Below are 14955 nucleotides of genomic sequence, written 5' to 3'. Positions count from 1 at the left end.
AAGCTCCATCACTGGATTTCTATAATTCACATATTCATAGCTTTACATAATCTCTGCAATATTGGAAGTGTAATGGATACTATGAAATGTTGCGTCAATGAAGGAAGTGAAAAACAAGCGAGACGTTCATAACCCCTGATCGTGAAAAAAGGCTATGAAACTTATGGAAGACAAGTTGTTTCAGTGGGAAGGGCCGGCTACAACCATAGTGCATTTTATGTCATTTGAAATCCGAAAAAAAGGGTAATCAATCTGTAGTTGAGAGTCCGTGAAAGCCGGATCGGCAATGCAGGGACTTTATAACGTCTATCCCTGCGTGCCGAGACGCACCCTATAACGAGACAAATTCATACTTCAGCAGTCACAACTTTTTTCCTAGCAGGTCTATGAAGCTGTACTTATAAAACTGCTTTCTTCACCTATTTCTCCTCTAGCAGCTACATTGGCCGCAAGAAAAAGTCTGTATGCAATTATGCTATTGATATTTTCAAGCACGGCACTAATCGCCGCTTCGGCATTTCCCCCCTGCTTAATCGCGACTATCAACGTCTCTATAAAATTCGGAGCACTTAGGGAGAGGTACTACTTATAGATGATAGAGCTCCAAGTTTTGAAGATGCTAAAGGAAGAGATGATGCAATCCGGGAGTTACTCCGATGCGAGGAGGAGGAGCATAAAACGCCACATGTTTTAGCTTCAAAGGAGTGCTTATTAATATGCACTAGCTTGGGAGCGAAATACCGTATAATTCCTTTGTCGCTAAATTTTACTCAGCCACTATTCTTTTAGCCTCAGTTAAATTAGTCATGTTTGTGGCGCGAATTGTCACGCGTGTGGCGTAACGTCCGTCCCTGTGGTCCGAGACGCACCCTGTCACGAGACGATTCTATAGCTTTAGAATTTTATATCTTTTCTTGGCAAGTCTAATTTAGCATTCTTTATGGTTAGAGCCCATTATATTCCTTCTCGTCCTGTTAAACGGATACTCCTATATCAATATTGAAACAATTAAGATTTCCATATTAAATCAGCCCGCTATTTTCCTCGAGCAAGATTGCAAAATCGCTTGACAAGCCGGGTGAAGAGAGGTCATACGAAGGAACGATTCTGTATTTCTGTGTTTCTTTCCAGTGTTCTACAATTGCAACTAGAAAAGTCTCAACAATGGAAAAGGCTGATATGAATACGAGTCGTGAGCCTCCCCCGGATGGGTTCTTTTCTCCTGGCTTGCCGAGCCTATGCAAGTATAATTAGCTTTGACTTTTCAAGGGCTTCCTTCCATGCGTCAGCATGCATCTGTCCAACCGCCACACGCTCTGCCGAGTCATTCTCCCACCGCACCAACATAACATTGAGAGCCCAGTCACTCTTGTACCTGTAGTAACGTGTGTCAAAGATCTCTTCATAATACTCGCTGGCGGACGGGTATTCCAAGGGAGGATGGTCTTCAAAGTGTGGAATGGCTGCCTGAGTTACCTCGTCTTGGCTACTCCGTGAAAGAAGGACTATGTCATGGCGAGAACCGTCCTTCCGCTGCTTTGGCCACGCGTCTAGCTCTAAGCTGGAGAACGTTCCACAATGTTGACTAGCAACATCATAGATCCAGAGGGAGTGGGACGTATTGTTACGGAAATAGCTAGACAATCCGCCACCAGCTATCTCGCTGTTCCACAAGGCACACTGGTCCAGCTGCGGTGTCGAGATGTCGTATGCCTCAGTATCGATTGTCTTGGCCTCAAAAACCAGTGTGCAACCGACTGTTGTGTGCTCGCCAGGTTTGTAACCGGCAATCTCGACATCAGAATCATGAGCTCGTCCTCGCTGAATGGGACGCAGTCTGCCAAACTCTTGGATCCAAAAGCTCGCGACCTCTGTCTTCAAACTAACTCTCCGAGCCGCAAACGAACCTAAACGCCAGGGATCCCAAAAAAGGTCTCCGTGCCAGGCCGTCCAACACCAAGTGGGTGATGTGCAGACCATAGGACCTGCCTTCTGACCGGACAACGGTCTGGGTCGCATAGTAGCACCGAACATCGGTCTCCAAAGCAATGCCAGGTCGAATGCGGGTTCTGGCAAGGCGCTCACAAAGTTCCAGCTAAATGACCTTGCGATGGCAGAAAGAACCCCAGTAAAAGCAGACAAGGAATCAGTCGGGAAAGTCAAGGATCTGGGGGAATACTGCTTGACGAGCGATTCGTACACATCAAATTGCCTTCTTACGTCGTTTTGGGTATCTCGTTGCAGAGCATTGGTCTTCCGCCCCCGTACAAAATCCGAAGCATCTTGATCATGATCATCTGGGCAATCCTCTGACTGGTAAGTGGTGCGACATTGCCAGAACACCTGGTGTTCTGCGAAATACAGACAACGCCTGGATAAGAGGCCTTCTTGAAAAGTCCAAGCTCGGCAACTCCACGCAGAGTACTGTTCAACAGTAGAAAGCTGCGGCAGCCTGGGAACCAGATTTAAACCATTGATTTCAATAGGTGACTGGATGAGGACGCGGGAGTGGGCAACTCCTAGTAGTGCCGATTCGGCCGATGGTCCATTCAGCGTGACGAGGGTAATATGTGCGTTGCCGTAGATTTGATTCATGCGCGCTATATACACAGCCTTTGAGCGGTTGTCGTCTTGGATGATACAGAGCGCATCTACCCACAAATATGTCTCGCCCAGAGCGTCGGTGAGCTCGATAGCATCTTTAATTGCCTGTGGTAGCTCACCCCACAGTTCTCGCACAGCCCCGTCCTCTTGGAGACGGTGTATGTTTTTCTTCGTGGATTTCAGACTTGGAGAGGATGCCCAGACATAGCTAAGGGCTACGTAGCGAGAAGCCTAGCGGCACTCTGCAAGCCTCATCCTTCTAACATCAACTAGTAGTAAGCTCGTGTCTAGATCCTCACTCATGTGAAATCTGGGCGGGTTGCAATTTGGCACGTGAAGAGAGGCGCAACTCTTCATCTAGCCCCGAATGCGAGGAATGTCAACCTTCTCACCAACGAGCTGGGCACAACCACTTGCTCTTGCCTTAGTCGCATCGTGCACAGGTTGTTGGTGCAGCAGAAGGATCTGGCTCAGGGTCGTAGAATAGCCCCACATGCCATCTGGGAGTGTTTCGGATGTAGAATTGAACCAAACCTCGAGGACTGGCCGGTTCGGTTTTTCATTAAACCTGCCCAGATAGCAAACTTCAACAGGGTAGATGCTGCTCTTCCAATGTTGCCGTGAGTGATTGTTGAGTGCTTGGATTACGAGTCTGCACAGCGAGCAGTGATTTCTTTTGGCAACATCTTGGAAGGGACCAAGTTCTACTGTTCCGGGATAATTAGCTTCGAAGAGGTAGTCCTCGAGCTTGATCTCTTGACATGTGTCGCAGAGCTCCAAATTCTTTTCCATGTTCACGTTCCCAGGTGACAGTGCGCTGCTCCCAGAATTGGGCGATAATTATGCGCTACCTCACCTGTGGTCTACTCGTCACGTGTGATGGGTTTTAGTGGTCGCGGCACTGGAGAACCCCAGGCTTCCGCTTGAAAGGCCATGGTGCATCTCGGAGTATATCGGGGAGACGTCAGCAGCTTGCTAGCGACTTTATTCCGTGAACTCTTTGCGCAGCCACTGTTGTTTTAGCCTGGTCATGTTTGTGGCGTAGAAATTGATTCGTTGACAGGATAGGCTTTAGTTCGCATGGTTAAAATCGTGCCAGAAATCAAGCTGAGTGATGTGTAAACATTATATGCCAATCACACTAGGCCCGTCTGTGCGGCCGTTAGTGTGGGAAGCGTTGCCAGAAGAGATGACAGTTGGCTTTTCGAACCTTCTACGACACGTGACCATCAGATGGTTGCCTATCCGCTGCCCTCTCGCCCATCTCTATTCACGCCACTATCACGACGGCGAGCTGGTATGGACAGAGCCAGTCAGGTATTGGCGCAAGGCGTACCTCTTGGCGTGCCTGAATCATACCGTGCTCTTGCAGATCATGGCAATGTCCCACACTCTACACTCCATCATCGTGCTCGCGGACGACCCTCGATGGAAGAGAAGGCCCAAGGCCAACAGTACCTCAGACCGTATGAGGAAGAGGTTATCATTAAGTATCTACTTCAGATGTCCGACCTTGGATATCCGATACGTATGAAGTTTATCCCTTCCTTAGCCTATAGTGTCACCCGTCATCGACCTACCACTGAAAGGCCTCGTAAGGCTCCGAGTCGGAACTGGGCGAAAGCTCTAGAAAAACGCCATCCAATACTTCTAGCGAGGAGAGTCAAGGCGTTAGATTGGAAACGTCACGAGAAGAATATATATGGGAAAGTTGTACACTGGTTTGAGGTGATAAAAGACGTGCTGCAAGATCCGGCTACCCTGGCCGAAAATGTATACAATATGGACGAGACTGGAGTGATGCTTTCTATGCCAGGCTCTGTCAAAGTCCTTGTAAGTAAGCATGACAAGCGAGACTATAGAGGTGCGCGAGTCAAGCGCACATCCGTGACTGCCATCGAATGCATTAGCGGCGACGGTAGGTTTTTGAATCCGATGATAATCTGGCCAGCGAGCACCCATCGAAGTAACTGGACCACGTTTCCTACCCCTGGATGGCAGTATGCGTACTCCGACTCCGGATATACCGACTCTAAGATTAGCTTAGAGTGGCTCAAGCGTGTATTTGATCCCGAAACCAAAGAACGAGCTAACAAGAGACGACGCGTATTAATTTGCGACGGCTTTGGAACGCACGAAACCCTCGAAATCTTAGAATTCTGTTTCGAGAACAATATTCTTCTTTGTCGTCTCCCTTCTCATACCTCCCACAAGCTCTAGCCTTGTGATGTTTCAGCATTTGCTCCACTGAAGACAGCGTATCGCGAACAGGTTGATCGACTCGAGCAAGGAGGTGTAAATACCATCGGCAAGGAGCACTTCACCTCTCTATACAGCCCGGCAAGGAAAATAGCGTTTACGCCAAAGAATATCAAGGCCGGCTTCGCTGCAAGCGGCCTGTTCCCGTTTAATCCAGATAGGGTGCTCCGAAGTATGCCCGCCCCAGCCGAACCAGCCATTCCAAGCACAGATGAGGTAAAGGTATGGACTTGTCGGCAAGACGTAGAACCACAAACGCCTGTGACGCCAGTGTCAGTAGAGTCTTTTATGTCGCTAGGGAACCTGATTATCCAACAGGATGCTCATGCGCTTGATGAAACGAGCAAACAGAACCTAGTAAGGCACTTACAGAAATGTACTAAAGCTTTCAAGAAATCCTCTGCTCTGGGCGTCCTCCAAGAGGACCGGATTCAACTCTTGACCACAATCAACAACGAAGCCAAGGTTCGACGATCGACCAAGTCATTGGTGCTAGGCAAGGCGAAGGTCATGAGCTATGAGGACCTCGAGGAAGCACGAGCGAAGCGTGTCGTAAAAGACGCTGCCAAAGCAGCTAAAGGTAAGGGTAAACGTGGTCGGAAGTGCAAAAGTGCCACGCCAGAGGCAGAGGAAGCCACCGCAGACAAGGTGAAACGGGGTCGGAAGCGCAAAAGTACTGTGCTAGAGGCAGAGGCAGAGGAACCAGAGCCAGAACCAAATCCCAAGATAGCGCGGATGAGAAAAGCGCTAGCATCATCGAGAGCCTTAGTGATGGAAACACCGATTGCGGAAGATGAGATTGTGCCAGAACTAAGGAGAGCTCCAGTAGCCCCAGTAGCGAAGATGTGGTAGTAGAGGCCAAGATTGCCATTTGAACACGTAATAGAGGATCGATTTCAGGCTGGATTCCCTACCTGTTGCTGCATAGTAACCTAAGTTAGAATGTAATGTTTAGTCTTCGTCAATTTTTGACACAAGAGGTTATAACTAGCCTTTGACGTTCCTCTACCGTGCTTGCCCCGTATTGCGCATGCCAAATGGCTTGTAATGGCCGATGCCTGCCATCTCATGCCCGCCATTTATCGTACGCCTTCATTTGTGCCATCTCCATTGTGCCATCTTCATTGCGCTATTCTCACTACGCCCTCGTTATATGTATCGTGTGTAGTATCACCTTTGGTCGTCGGGGTGTTGCTCTAGGTCATCGCAGTCTGGCGTGCTGATATCGTGCTCCTTTCCGCGATCCTGCAGCCCTTGAAGACTGTGTCATTATTAAGGTCATCTCTGATATGGTCAGCAATCTTGCAAGAGAGCGAATTCCCATTGTCAAGACCAGGAATCGAAGTGGTCCGTCGTTTTAACTAGTGCGCAAAAGGGGAAAGCCAGAATTGAAAAGTCGGAAGTGAAGTGCTGGAAGTGACAAGCCGGCAGTGAGAAGCCGAAAGTGCTGAATGCTGGCTGCCACTTTTTGCTGGTCGGAGAATATCGGACACGGAATCTCCCGGCAATATTAGCCCCTACTCAGCCACAAGCTCGGATCCACGGTTTAGTAGCCACAAGATATTACAGTATTGAAACAATAAACTTCACCGAGATTACCGTAACTACAACGCAGCTGACTAGGGTCCTTACTCGCTTAATTGAAGGAGGTACTAGCCGATATGGCGACGCTGTATGACAGCGCACGCATTGGCCGCCACAAGCGTGGCAATATTATTCAAGCATTATGTTAGGACTTGAATATCCATATTTAATCGCTTCATATGTTAAAATGGTAAAAAAGCTTGATGGCGGTGTCACATATCGACGGGTCCTATTACAGTGTAAAGGGAGGCTCTCTATACAACCAAGGGGGCAGCGACGACACATTAATAATTTTCGGAGGTAACAGGTTAGGAGTATTCGGGGGAGGTATACAATGCACTGAAATGAAGATGAATAGAAATTTTAACCCGTTCACAGATTTGGAGTCGCTTGAACCTGAAGTACCTATGATTTGTCTCGCTACAGTGTGCGTCTCGGCACGCAGGGATAGACGTTACGTACATTAGAGTTCGTCGCCTGACTTGGCTGCAGCTGACAGGCAACTGCAGCCAAGCCCAAGGCGCAGCAAATCCCAGTCTTTCTTCTGATACTTGATCTTCTGCTTTCCCCAGGAATACTTGAGCCCCGTCTTCTCCGCATTATATTCTCCGGGCCGTCGTGAAGTTGCATTTCCACTTCTTCGGTCCTGAGTGCTGAGTGGGCAGTAACGATGCACGACTCGGGAGCTCCGGCGGCGGCAGATCCGTCTCATACTGATCACAGTGCTGGGCATACCTTCAATGATACCTCGCATCATGCAGCTTCCCCTCCTAGCTGTCTCTTTCTGCGAATTAAGCTCACGTGATATCAGCATGACTCCTCTCAGCATCATGAACCTCACCATGACCACGGACACCACGAGCATCATCACCATCACCACCATAATCACCATCACAGCGATGAGGAATACCAGGGACCGTATCCCATACCGTATCCCATACCGAGTTATGGATCAATACAGCAAGCGAGAGTACTCGACAGGAGATTGAGAGGAAGAGATCCAGGAGAGTTTGACGTGCAACATGTTTTGGGCGTGGTCCTTGGAGTCGTCATTATTGTGGCTATATTCTGCTTTGCATTCAGCGCACCATTGCTTGGCGTTTGTCCTTTCGGGAGGTGCTGATAAAGGGTAAAAAGTCCTTGGGGAGGCGGGAGATTGAAATTGAGCATGAATTGGACAATTATGATTGAGTGGAGACTATCTTTCTGTTGGGGATATAAAAAATAAAAAGTAAGGCACCGATGTGCAGCTCAATGAGTATTTCACTTTGTCCCTTCTGCATCAGCAATAATCTCCTCGAAACTCCTCATCCCAAACATGAGCTTCCCACCAAAAAAAGCATGCCTAATACTCGCCCCTGCAAACTCCCTCATCTCATCCTCATACTTCCTCAAACTATCTCTACTAATCCCATCTTTCTCAATGGCACCGAACAGTGCAGCTGCACTTCTTAGAGCCGTCACAGCTCCAACGCCAGCAGTTGGACTCATGGCATGAACTGCGTCGCCTATCAACGTGACTCTTTCTTCGGATTCCCAGACCGGTAGGTCGGGCTTAGCAGAATCGATCTTGAGGAAAGAACTTTGGTTGACATCTTGCTGTTCGAAGAGAGCTCTGATGCTTGGCTCCCACATTGCTGTCAGTTTCAGAACCACGGATGCGGCTTCTTGGCTGCTGATTGGCATCTCGGCGTCAGATATATCGAGGGTGTCTTTGCGGGAGCCGACGACCCAGTAGATGTAGTCTGCTGGTAGCTCGAATCGGTATTGGTTGTCTTTGAAACGCACTGGCTCACAAAGTAGAGAGGTCGGGATCAGATTGATTTTGTCTTGGACCAGTGTCATTTGAGTTGCTACTGAGGGATGGAGAGCGGCGAGCAGGGCCGGAGTGATGGTTGTCTTCCCGAAAAACCAGCGGCCTTCTGTGTCGATGTTCTTGTGGTTTGGCAGAAGTTGTGAGCGGACCTTGGATTTTGTACCGTCTGCGCCAACAAGAAGAGACCCTTCGATGGAAGTGCCGTCTGTGAAGTTCACAGTAACGCCAGACGGTGAGGTCGTGTATGAAGCGAACTCCTTAGAGAACGTGATATGTTCTTCGATTCCTTTGGTCAAAACCATACGAAGGACAGATCTGTCTGCGTTCAGAGGTTGAACGTCCGCGGGTTTGAATGGACTGGTGGGTGGCATAGTAAACTTGAATTCTGCTTCTTTCCCCGTAAGAGCGTCGAGATGGAGGGGAGGTGCAGTTCCGTCTGTGGTGGTTATCGCCATGCAGTCCTCCAGACGTGAGTATATCTCGGGTTTGAGAAGTTCTTTGAGTGCTTTGATTCCAAGACCATTAATTCTTACACGGTACCCTTGGGCCCTGACATTAAGAGCTTGGTCTCGCTCGAAAACATGGAATGGGACGGAGGCTCCGAGAAGACCTTGAGCAAGGGCTAGGCCACTTATGCCTGCTCCCATGATGATAACCGGGGCTTTGATAGACATGATTGCTGAGATTGAATGTCCTGGTATGAATGAAGCAAATGAAATTGCAACCAGATTTAGATGCAAAGAAGTCTGAAGCAATTTAGAACTCAGGGGGAGCAGATAACATATTTATATCTCTCCTCTGGCTAACAGACTTCTGTGAAGGCCGAATATGTTTCCTCGCCATTTGAAATTGCCGAGATATTCCTAAATAGGAATCTCTCGCACGAGAGAATTGCCCCACAATCTCGCTTAGTCCCATTTTCTCACTACCTGACTGGCTGCATCTCATGAACCATTTCAGGGGCTGAGTTCTATGTATGAAGGTAAGTCTGGATCAGTTCTGGACTCGACTGAAGATAGGACAGATCCATAACCTATATCCACTTGAATTGTCTCTCAGCCCGTTGAGGCGGGCTTTGTTGTGTGATATATTTCCTTCACGGAAGGTTGGCTCTTTCTCTTTCTGACAGCTCACATGATCTGGTGGTTGACGAAGTGCATGGTAGGTAGGCAGGTGCTTCCCTTGCTGTTGCCAATTTTGACTTGGTATGCTCTTTTTTACAATTTCAAGTCTCCTTTCATCTACAAACAACATCTTCATCAGTCATTCGCTATCCAATTGCAGAACATCAAACATTTCATTTATAACATTCGTTACTATCCGAAGCCATTGACTACCTAGGCAGTTCCCTCCCGAGATCGACTAGATCGCAGCCTTAAGTACACTTCAAAACAGTGGTTGAACTTCTAGTCAACATGACGAAGAAAGATCTTAAAATCCTTGCCCGTAAAGAGAAGAAAAATCGACAAAGGGAGATGAACGAAGACCAACCAACGCCGGAACGTCAACCACAACCCCAAGAGAACCCCATAGACCCCCAAAGCCCCGATAGCGATGAGCATGATTCAGGCATCGGAGACTGCGAAAGCGATCGATCTTCCATCTCAGCGCTAGAAACTCAAAATAGTACAGAAACACTCGTCCAAAACAATGCCCACAACGATCCTCATTCTCGATCGACTTCTACGACATCTGCAAACCCTGGTGTTGACCAGCAGTCTGTATTGAACCCAATCGCACCTCCACGAGCAGGAAGTGGAGCAGAAGTTCGAGATCTCAGAGATACACTGATAGATGGTGAAGATGTGAGCGGACAAAATGAGTTGGGGTATTCTCAAAATGGAAGCATGACTCAGGACCGAGCAATGGGATATGCAGAGAGATCTGAGGGACAGCATGAGTCTGAGGACCTTCAACATGAAGACCTGGCTTAGGATTATGTGGTGGGCTGTGGTCAGAGGTTTGAAGAACGACCGAGGACGTCCTCAAGATGACGGCAAGATTCGCAGGTATGATGTTGTCCTCTTAACTCTGAGCTTGAGATAATAGGGACTGTGTTACCATTCATTGCGGGGCAATGGATATTGTACATAATATCGTGTCGCCTTCGTATCGAAGGTGCACAAGCGTAGCGAATAGCAATTCTTCCAACCATTTTCTTGATTCTCTTGTGCCGTGAGATTCGTTTCTATGCCCAATGACAGTATACAGAGAACAACCAATGTATAGAGAGATGGAAACAGTATAGATTTCCAAAAAGTAGATGTCCCCACGTGATTGTTGACAATTGAGCTTGATGTCCCGAGGTCTTCCAGGGAGAGACTATTCTAGTCGCCATAAGTCGCCATCCAAAGGGGGAAAATATCTATGTATATTTGGCCGTACAGGCGTTGCTGTGCCTAGCAGACCAGGAGTTAAGCGCTGCTTAGTCATCAGTTTGCGCTCACCAACTTCATCTCCAACATCTCGCAGCCTTCTGCCTTGAAGAATTCATCTACGCATTTGTTATTTTTGCTTTCTATCACATCATGATCAGTGTCGACATGGCTGCCTCGGTCTTCAAATTTGTCTCCGTTTCGGCAGCAGCCCTAGTTGGCTTGTATGCGACATTTCTGGGGCTTCTCACGACTCAAACCTTCCAAAGGCACGTGGTATATTTACACAAAATACAAATGACCTGGTTTTCAGACCTCGACGTCCCTGAAACGTTTGGTTTCCTACGCAATCAGGCCACACCTTTCATACTCAAATCGTCTGATGGTGAGAGATTGTACGCCTGGCATATTCTCCCCCTCGAAATCTTTCGCAAGCATGAACTTGCTCTTCTCGAAGAACCTGTTGAGCTAGTTTCCGACTTTACATCAAAACTTGCGTTTAAGCTGCTGCGCGAAGATCCTGACGCTCGCCTGATCCTTCATTTCCACGGTGCTGTTGGAACTGTTGGATCAGGTTACAGAGTACCAAATTATCGAACCCTTTCAGCTGGCCAGCCAGGGAAGATTCACGTGCTGACTTTCGACTATCAAGGTTATGGACGTAGTAGCGGCACACCTTCCGAGAACGGAATTCTTCTTGATGCTGCTGCTGTTGTGGAATGGGCCATCAATACTGCTGGAATCTCTCCCTCTAGGATACTCATCTTTGGACAGTCGATGGGTACTGCCGTGGCCACCGCCATTTCGAATCAATATGCCCGGCAAGAACCTCCAGTGGTATTCGCAGGTACTGTTCTTATTGCGCCATTCGTCGATGCAGCTACCCTGGTTTCGACGTATCGAGTAGCAGGGACCATCCCCATCTTATCGCCACTCGCAACGATTCCTACTCTCTTCAAAGCTCTCCAAGGCTTCATACGCGATAAATGGTCTACGAAGGACCGAATTGCTCAATACGTACGTGCCAATGAGGTAAATGGTGAAAGCTATCGCCTGACTATCATTCATGCTGAAGACGACTACGACGTTCCATGGTCTCATACTCCGGAGCTTTTTTGGCATGCTGTAAATGCGACGGTTCCCACAGGAATAAGCCATGATGAGCTGGAAGAAAAAAGGTCAGAGATCAAGACCGATCTCGGTGCAGCAGGATCGGTCATGGAATGGTGAACAGATAATGGTGTCATTCGCGAGGAAATCTTGAAAACGGGATTACATGATGTTATCATGGGATACCCTATTGTCACGATGGCTGTGATGCGCATTTTCCAAGCAGTTAATCCTTCATTTAGTTGCTGAGGAGGTTTCAGGACTGGTGGACCATGGTTAGCAAGCCGAACTGATCAAAAATAGGCTGGCTCATTGCAGAAATTTAAGCATAGACTGTCCATCGTTGTTGATTTATACTATCCCATTACTAATTTTCATTTCAATCCACTTCGCCATATTCTTAGGTTTCCCTTGCCTATCGCAAATGCGAATGAGCTTTTACTCACCAGAATGCGTACCTCCTATGCCTCCATTCTCAGCCTACGAAGGAGATATGACAAATGTTCTCCCTGCTTACTCATCCTTGCTCCTCGCGAACTTCATGACGAAAGTGCCGTCCGCGAGTACCACCTTCTCATGCTTGAGAGAATAGTTGCCTAATCTCGGCAAGATATGCATAAGAACAGCATAGTATACCAACCCTGCGAACATCACTCCAAGGCCAACAAGTGGGTACGCCCAATATGGCTGGCTTGTATCTCCCTTGCCTCCTGGTGGGCGCAAGAAAGGCGCAACAAGCACGAACAACTGTCCAACCAAGAAAAATCCAGCGATTGGTAAGAACACCTTAAACGGTCGTTCTGCGAAAGGCTTCTTCCATCGAAGGAAGAACAGTCCGATCACAACTGTAGCGAAGACGATTGCACGTGGGTATCCTTCGACATCGACGATGAAGTTGTATGCATCGCCGAAGGGGATGGCTGTGATCATGATGATACTAGGGATGAAGTGGAGGAAGAGACCACCTGTTGGAGCGCCGGTGGGATAGGTGGTAGCCCAAAAGCTGGAGAAGGGGAGGATCCCCTCTTTGGCGATTTCTTGGTTCACTCTTGCATGGGCATAAGTTACTGTCATTCTGGAGCCTGTCAGTTCCCGGTAGTATGGTAAGTTTGATGGAGTTCATACACATTTCCAAGAGCTGACAGTCCGACAAAGACGCTCAAACCTCTGGAAGCTGTCTTGCCGAAAACTTTTTTCATGAAGAGCGATGCCACAGTCACACCACTTGCCGAAACCTCAGCTGGTGTGGCTGCCGCATAGTATGAAATGTTGGCAAAAATGTAGAGCATGCCGCAAGTAGTGACTGCTAGCGGGCCTGCGATTTTCAATGTGCGGACGGGATTCTTGACGTCGTTCAGGATATAAGCGGCGTTGGACCATCTACAGTGGTTGTGTTAGCGAGGTATCTCATTCGAAATTGTAAGTCAAATCACCCAGCAAAGGAGCTCAAGACCTTGAACAAAGCTGTGGCGTACGGATTGCCGGTCTTTGTTGACCCTTCGAATGCATTTCGGAAACTAGCATGAGGGTCTTTGACACGAGTGCCACCGCCGAGAACCACCCATCCAGTTACGACGATGAATATGACGATGCCAACTTTCAACACGCCAACAACGTTCATGACCTTGACTCCGAACTTTGGAGTGAGGCCGTGCATGAGCGCAACGAATATCATGGCTGATCCTGCGATGCCTCGAGATGCGCTCTCCGAGACGGTTGTATCGGCGGCTAGCACCATGTTGGATGCGAAGGTGATGCATCCAGTAGCTAGAGAACAAAACGCTTTCAGTATACTCTTTGATTGGAGCTAGGTCAAGGCATCTTACCAGAGAAGCCTAGCAACACAGACTGGATGGCGAACAGAATACTGGTCATATGCCTTGGTTGACGATAGGATGCTTCCAAGTACACTTTCTCGCCACCACTTCGAGGAATCATACAGCCAAACTCAAGCCAGACGAAAAGACCGGCCATGGAGATGGCGAAGCCAAGAACCCACATGAACATTGCAGCACCAACACTTCCTGTGCTTGTGGTGATGCTCGAGGGGGTTGAGAAGATGCCCGAACCGATGATACGCCCAATACTACGAAGCAGTTAGGTTGAGGTTCTGTAAGAGAAAGTGCTCATAAGTAGAAGAGTATACATCAGAAATGTGGTAGAGAAGACACCAAGATGGCGGCCCAGTCCTCCAGAGGTATCTTCTTCGAAGGTAAGCTCTCCGGCTTGGACGGACAAGTCCTTTTCCTTCTCATTTGGACCAAATGTGCCATGATTGGCAGTCCTCTGGATCTCGTCGTCTTGGTTATTTGTCATCGATTTCATCTCGTTAGTATTCGTTGCTCGAATAGTAGAAGTCATGTTGAAAAGTAGTGTTAGAAGGCTGAGTAAAATCAGGAGGTCGGTATTCCACACTTCTTTCAGCACATTCCTGGAGCTCACACATCCTCTTGGAGCTATATATAAAAGAGCTGGTTGTCCGAGCTAAGCCAGCAAGAAGTTTTCCCGGCTCGTAGTGATTCCCAAAAACTCAAAGATAAGAATGGCCCTGCAAGGAGCGTTACAGTATCTTGGGATCTTACCATCGGCAAGCTTCCGAGGGGGACAGCTTGGCTGTATATCTCAAGTCGAACCAAGAAGGCGAGATGGGTTGCTGTTGGAGCTCGTACTACCTACCCCTGAGACTTTTGAATTTGTTGTTGTGGTGATGAGTGGGATAGGATGGGATGGGTTGATAGATTTAGGATTCTTGGCCAAGGCTGGAGTGACCAATCAGAGCATTTTCTCTTTGTGGTTTAGCGGCTTTCCCACTTCCAGAGCTTCGTCCCCAGGAAATTGTCCCAGTTTTGTTCGTCCCTTCTTTTGGATCCCCTTCCAAACATGCATTTACATGCATATTGCAGCTGCAGCCCTTTGATAAGGATTGGCATGAACTACATGCAACCAATCACATCATTTTCTATTTTGGGTCGCAGAAACTGCAGGGAAAAGCTCGAAAGAGGCGATTTTCGCATTCGGAGCACTTTCATCTTGTACTTTGTCATTCTCATTCGTCATATCTTGAGATCAAGATTGTTCTTCCTTCTGGAGTGCGTGTTGCGTTCTCTCTGCGTATTCCCTTTTGCTTGCTGCACTTTTCCAAACTCAAAGTACCCCATTAGAGACCGTTCACTAACCTCAAGTCCCTCATTCTGCAGGCCTTGTCGG

At 48.1% G+C, this 14955-nt stretch overlaps 8 protein-coding genes across 8 annotated transcripts; 4 read left to right on the top strand and 4 right to left on the bottom strand.

The window, feature by feature from the left end:
* Positions 1 to 1084: 1084 nt before the first annotated feature.
* LY89DRAFT_747108 (HET-domain-containing protein) lies at positions 1085 to 3396 on the bottom strand (the record flags this gene model as incomplete). The annotated part of the gene is made up of 2 exons (XM_018221110.1): positions 1085 to 2819; positions 2997 to 3396. 2 exons carry the CDS (start codon positions 3394 to 3396, stop codon positions 1237 to 1239), a joined length of 1983 nt encoding a protein of 660 aa, XP_018071839.1. The 3' UTR covers positions 1085 to 1236.
* Positions 3397 to 3903: 507 nt separating this feature from the next.
* Positions 3904 to 4323, top strand: LY89DRAFT_564267 (uncharacterized protein; the record flags this gene model as incomplete). Its single annotated transcript, XM_018208512.1, has 2 exons — positions 3904 to 3987; positions 4042 to 4323. Coding segments are annotated over 2 exons (366 nt in total), but the record flags the coding sequence as incomplete, so codon positions are not given.
* Positions 4324 to 4968: 645 nt separating this feature from the next.
* Positions 4969 to 5715, top strand: LY89DRAFT_584597 (uncharacterized protein; the record flags this gene model as incomplete). The annotated part of the gene is made up of 1 exon (XM_018209275.1): positions 4969 to 5715. A coding segment is annotated over one exon (747 nt), but the record flags the coding sequence as incomplete, so codon positions are not given.
* A 1119-nt stretch (positions 5716 to 6834) lies between these two features.
* On the bottom strand, positions 6835 to 7514 carry LY89DRAFT_54429 (uncharacterized protein). The gene has a single exon (XM_018208218.1). The coding sequence runs from the start codon at positions 7337 to 7339 to the stop codon at positions 6911 to 6913; it is 429 nt and encodes a 142-aa protein (XP_018071836.1). The 5' UTR covers positions 7340 to 7514; the 3' UTR covers positions 6835 to 6910.
* Positions 7515 to 7710: 196 nt separating this feature from the next.
* LY89DRAFT_781680 (FAD/NAD(P)-binding domain-containing protein) lies at positions 7711 to 8937 on the bottom strand (the record flags this gene model as incomplete). The annotated part of the gene is made up of 1 exon (XM_018222503.1): positions 7711 to 8937. The coding sequence occupies one exon, from the start codon at positions 8935 to 8937 to the stop codon at positions 7711 to 7713; it is 1227 nt and encodes a 408-aa protein (XP_018071835.1).
* Positions 8938 to 9678: 741 nt separating this feature from the next.
* Positions 9679 to 10197, top strand: LY89DRAFT_733328 (uncharacterized protein; the record flags this gene model as incomplete). Its single annotated transcript, XM_018219786.1, has 1 exon — positions 9679 to 10197. One exon carries the CDS (start codon positions 9679 to 9681, stop codon positions 10195 to 10197), a length of 519 nt encoding a protein of 172 aa, XP_018071834.1.
* A 563-nt stretch (positions 10198 to 10760) lies between these two features.
* LY89DRAFT_684520 (alpha/beta-hydrolase) lies at positions 10761 to 12111 on the top strand. The gene has a single exon (XM_018214899.1). It carries the CDS (start codon positions 10807 to 10809, stop codon positions 11866 to 11868), a length of 1062 nt encoding a protein of 353 aa, XP_018071833.1. The 5' UTR covers positions 10761 to 10806; the 3' UTR covers positions 11869 to 12111.
* Positions 12108 to 14472, bottom strand: LY89DRAFT_684518 (amino acid transporter). The gene is made up of 5 exons (XM_018214898.1): positions 13895 to 14472; positions 13575 to 13834; positions 13182 to 13515; positions 12874 to 13128; positions 12108 to 12823 (listed from the first exon to the last, which is right to left on the bottom strand). Exons 1-5 carry the CDS (start codon positions 14107 to 14109, stop codon positions 12262 to 12264), a joined length of 1626 nt encoding a protein of 541 aa, XP_018071832.1. The 5' UTR covers positions 14110 to 14472; the 3' UTR covers positions 12108 to 12261.
* Between the last annotated feature and the right edge of the window lie 483 nt (positions 14473 to 14955).

Source organism: Mollisia scopiformis (assembly GCF_001500285.1).
Source record: "Mollisia scopiformis unplaced genomic scaffold LY89scaffold_11, whole genome shotgun sequence".
Lineage (NCBI taxonomy): Eukaryota > Fungi > Ascomycota > Leotiomycetes > Helotiales > Mollisiaceae > Mollisia > Mollisia scopiformis.
Note: the sequence above shows the minus strand (reverse complement) of the source record. Positions and strands in the feature narration are given on the sequence as shown.

Excerpts from the sequence above, each read along its gene's own strand:
- LY89DRAFT_54429 (XM_018208218.1), bottom strand. The coding sequence starts at position 7,339 with ATGGTGATTATGGTGGTGATGGTGATGATGCTCGTGGTGTCCGTGGTC.
- LY89DRAFT_684520 (XM_018214899.1), top strand. The coding sequence starts at position 10,807 with ATGGCTGCCTCGGTCTTCAAATTTGTCTCCGTTTCGGCAGCAGCCCTA.
- LY89DRAFT_684518 (XM_018214898.1), bottom strand. The coding sequence starts at position 14,109 with ATGACTTCTACTATTCGAGCAACGAATACTAACGAGATGAAATCGATG. Across the intron at positions 13,516-13,574 it reads TGTGTTGCTAGGCTTCTCTG|CTACTGGATGCATCACCTTC; the intron begins GTAAGATGCCTT and ends TTTGTTCTCTAG. Across the intron at positions 12,824-12,873 it reads CTGTCAGCTCTTGGAAATGT|AATGACAGTAACTTATGCCC; the intron begins GTATGAACTCCA and ends GACAGGCTCCAG.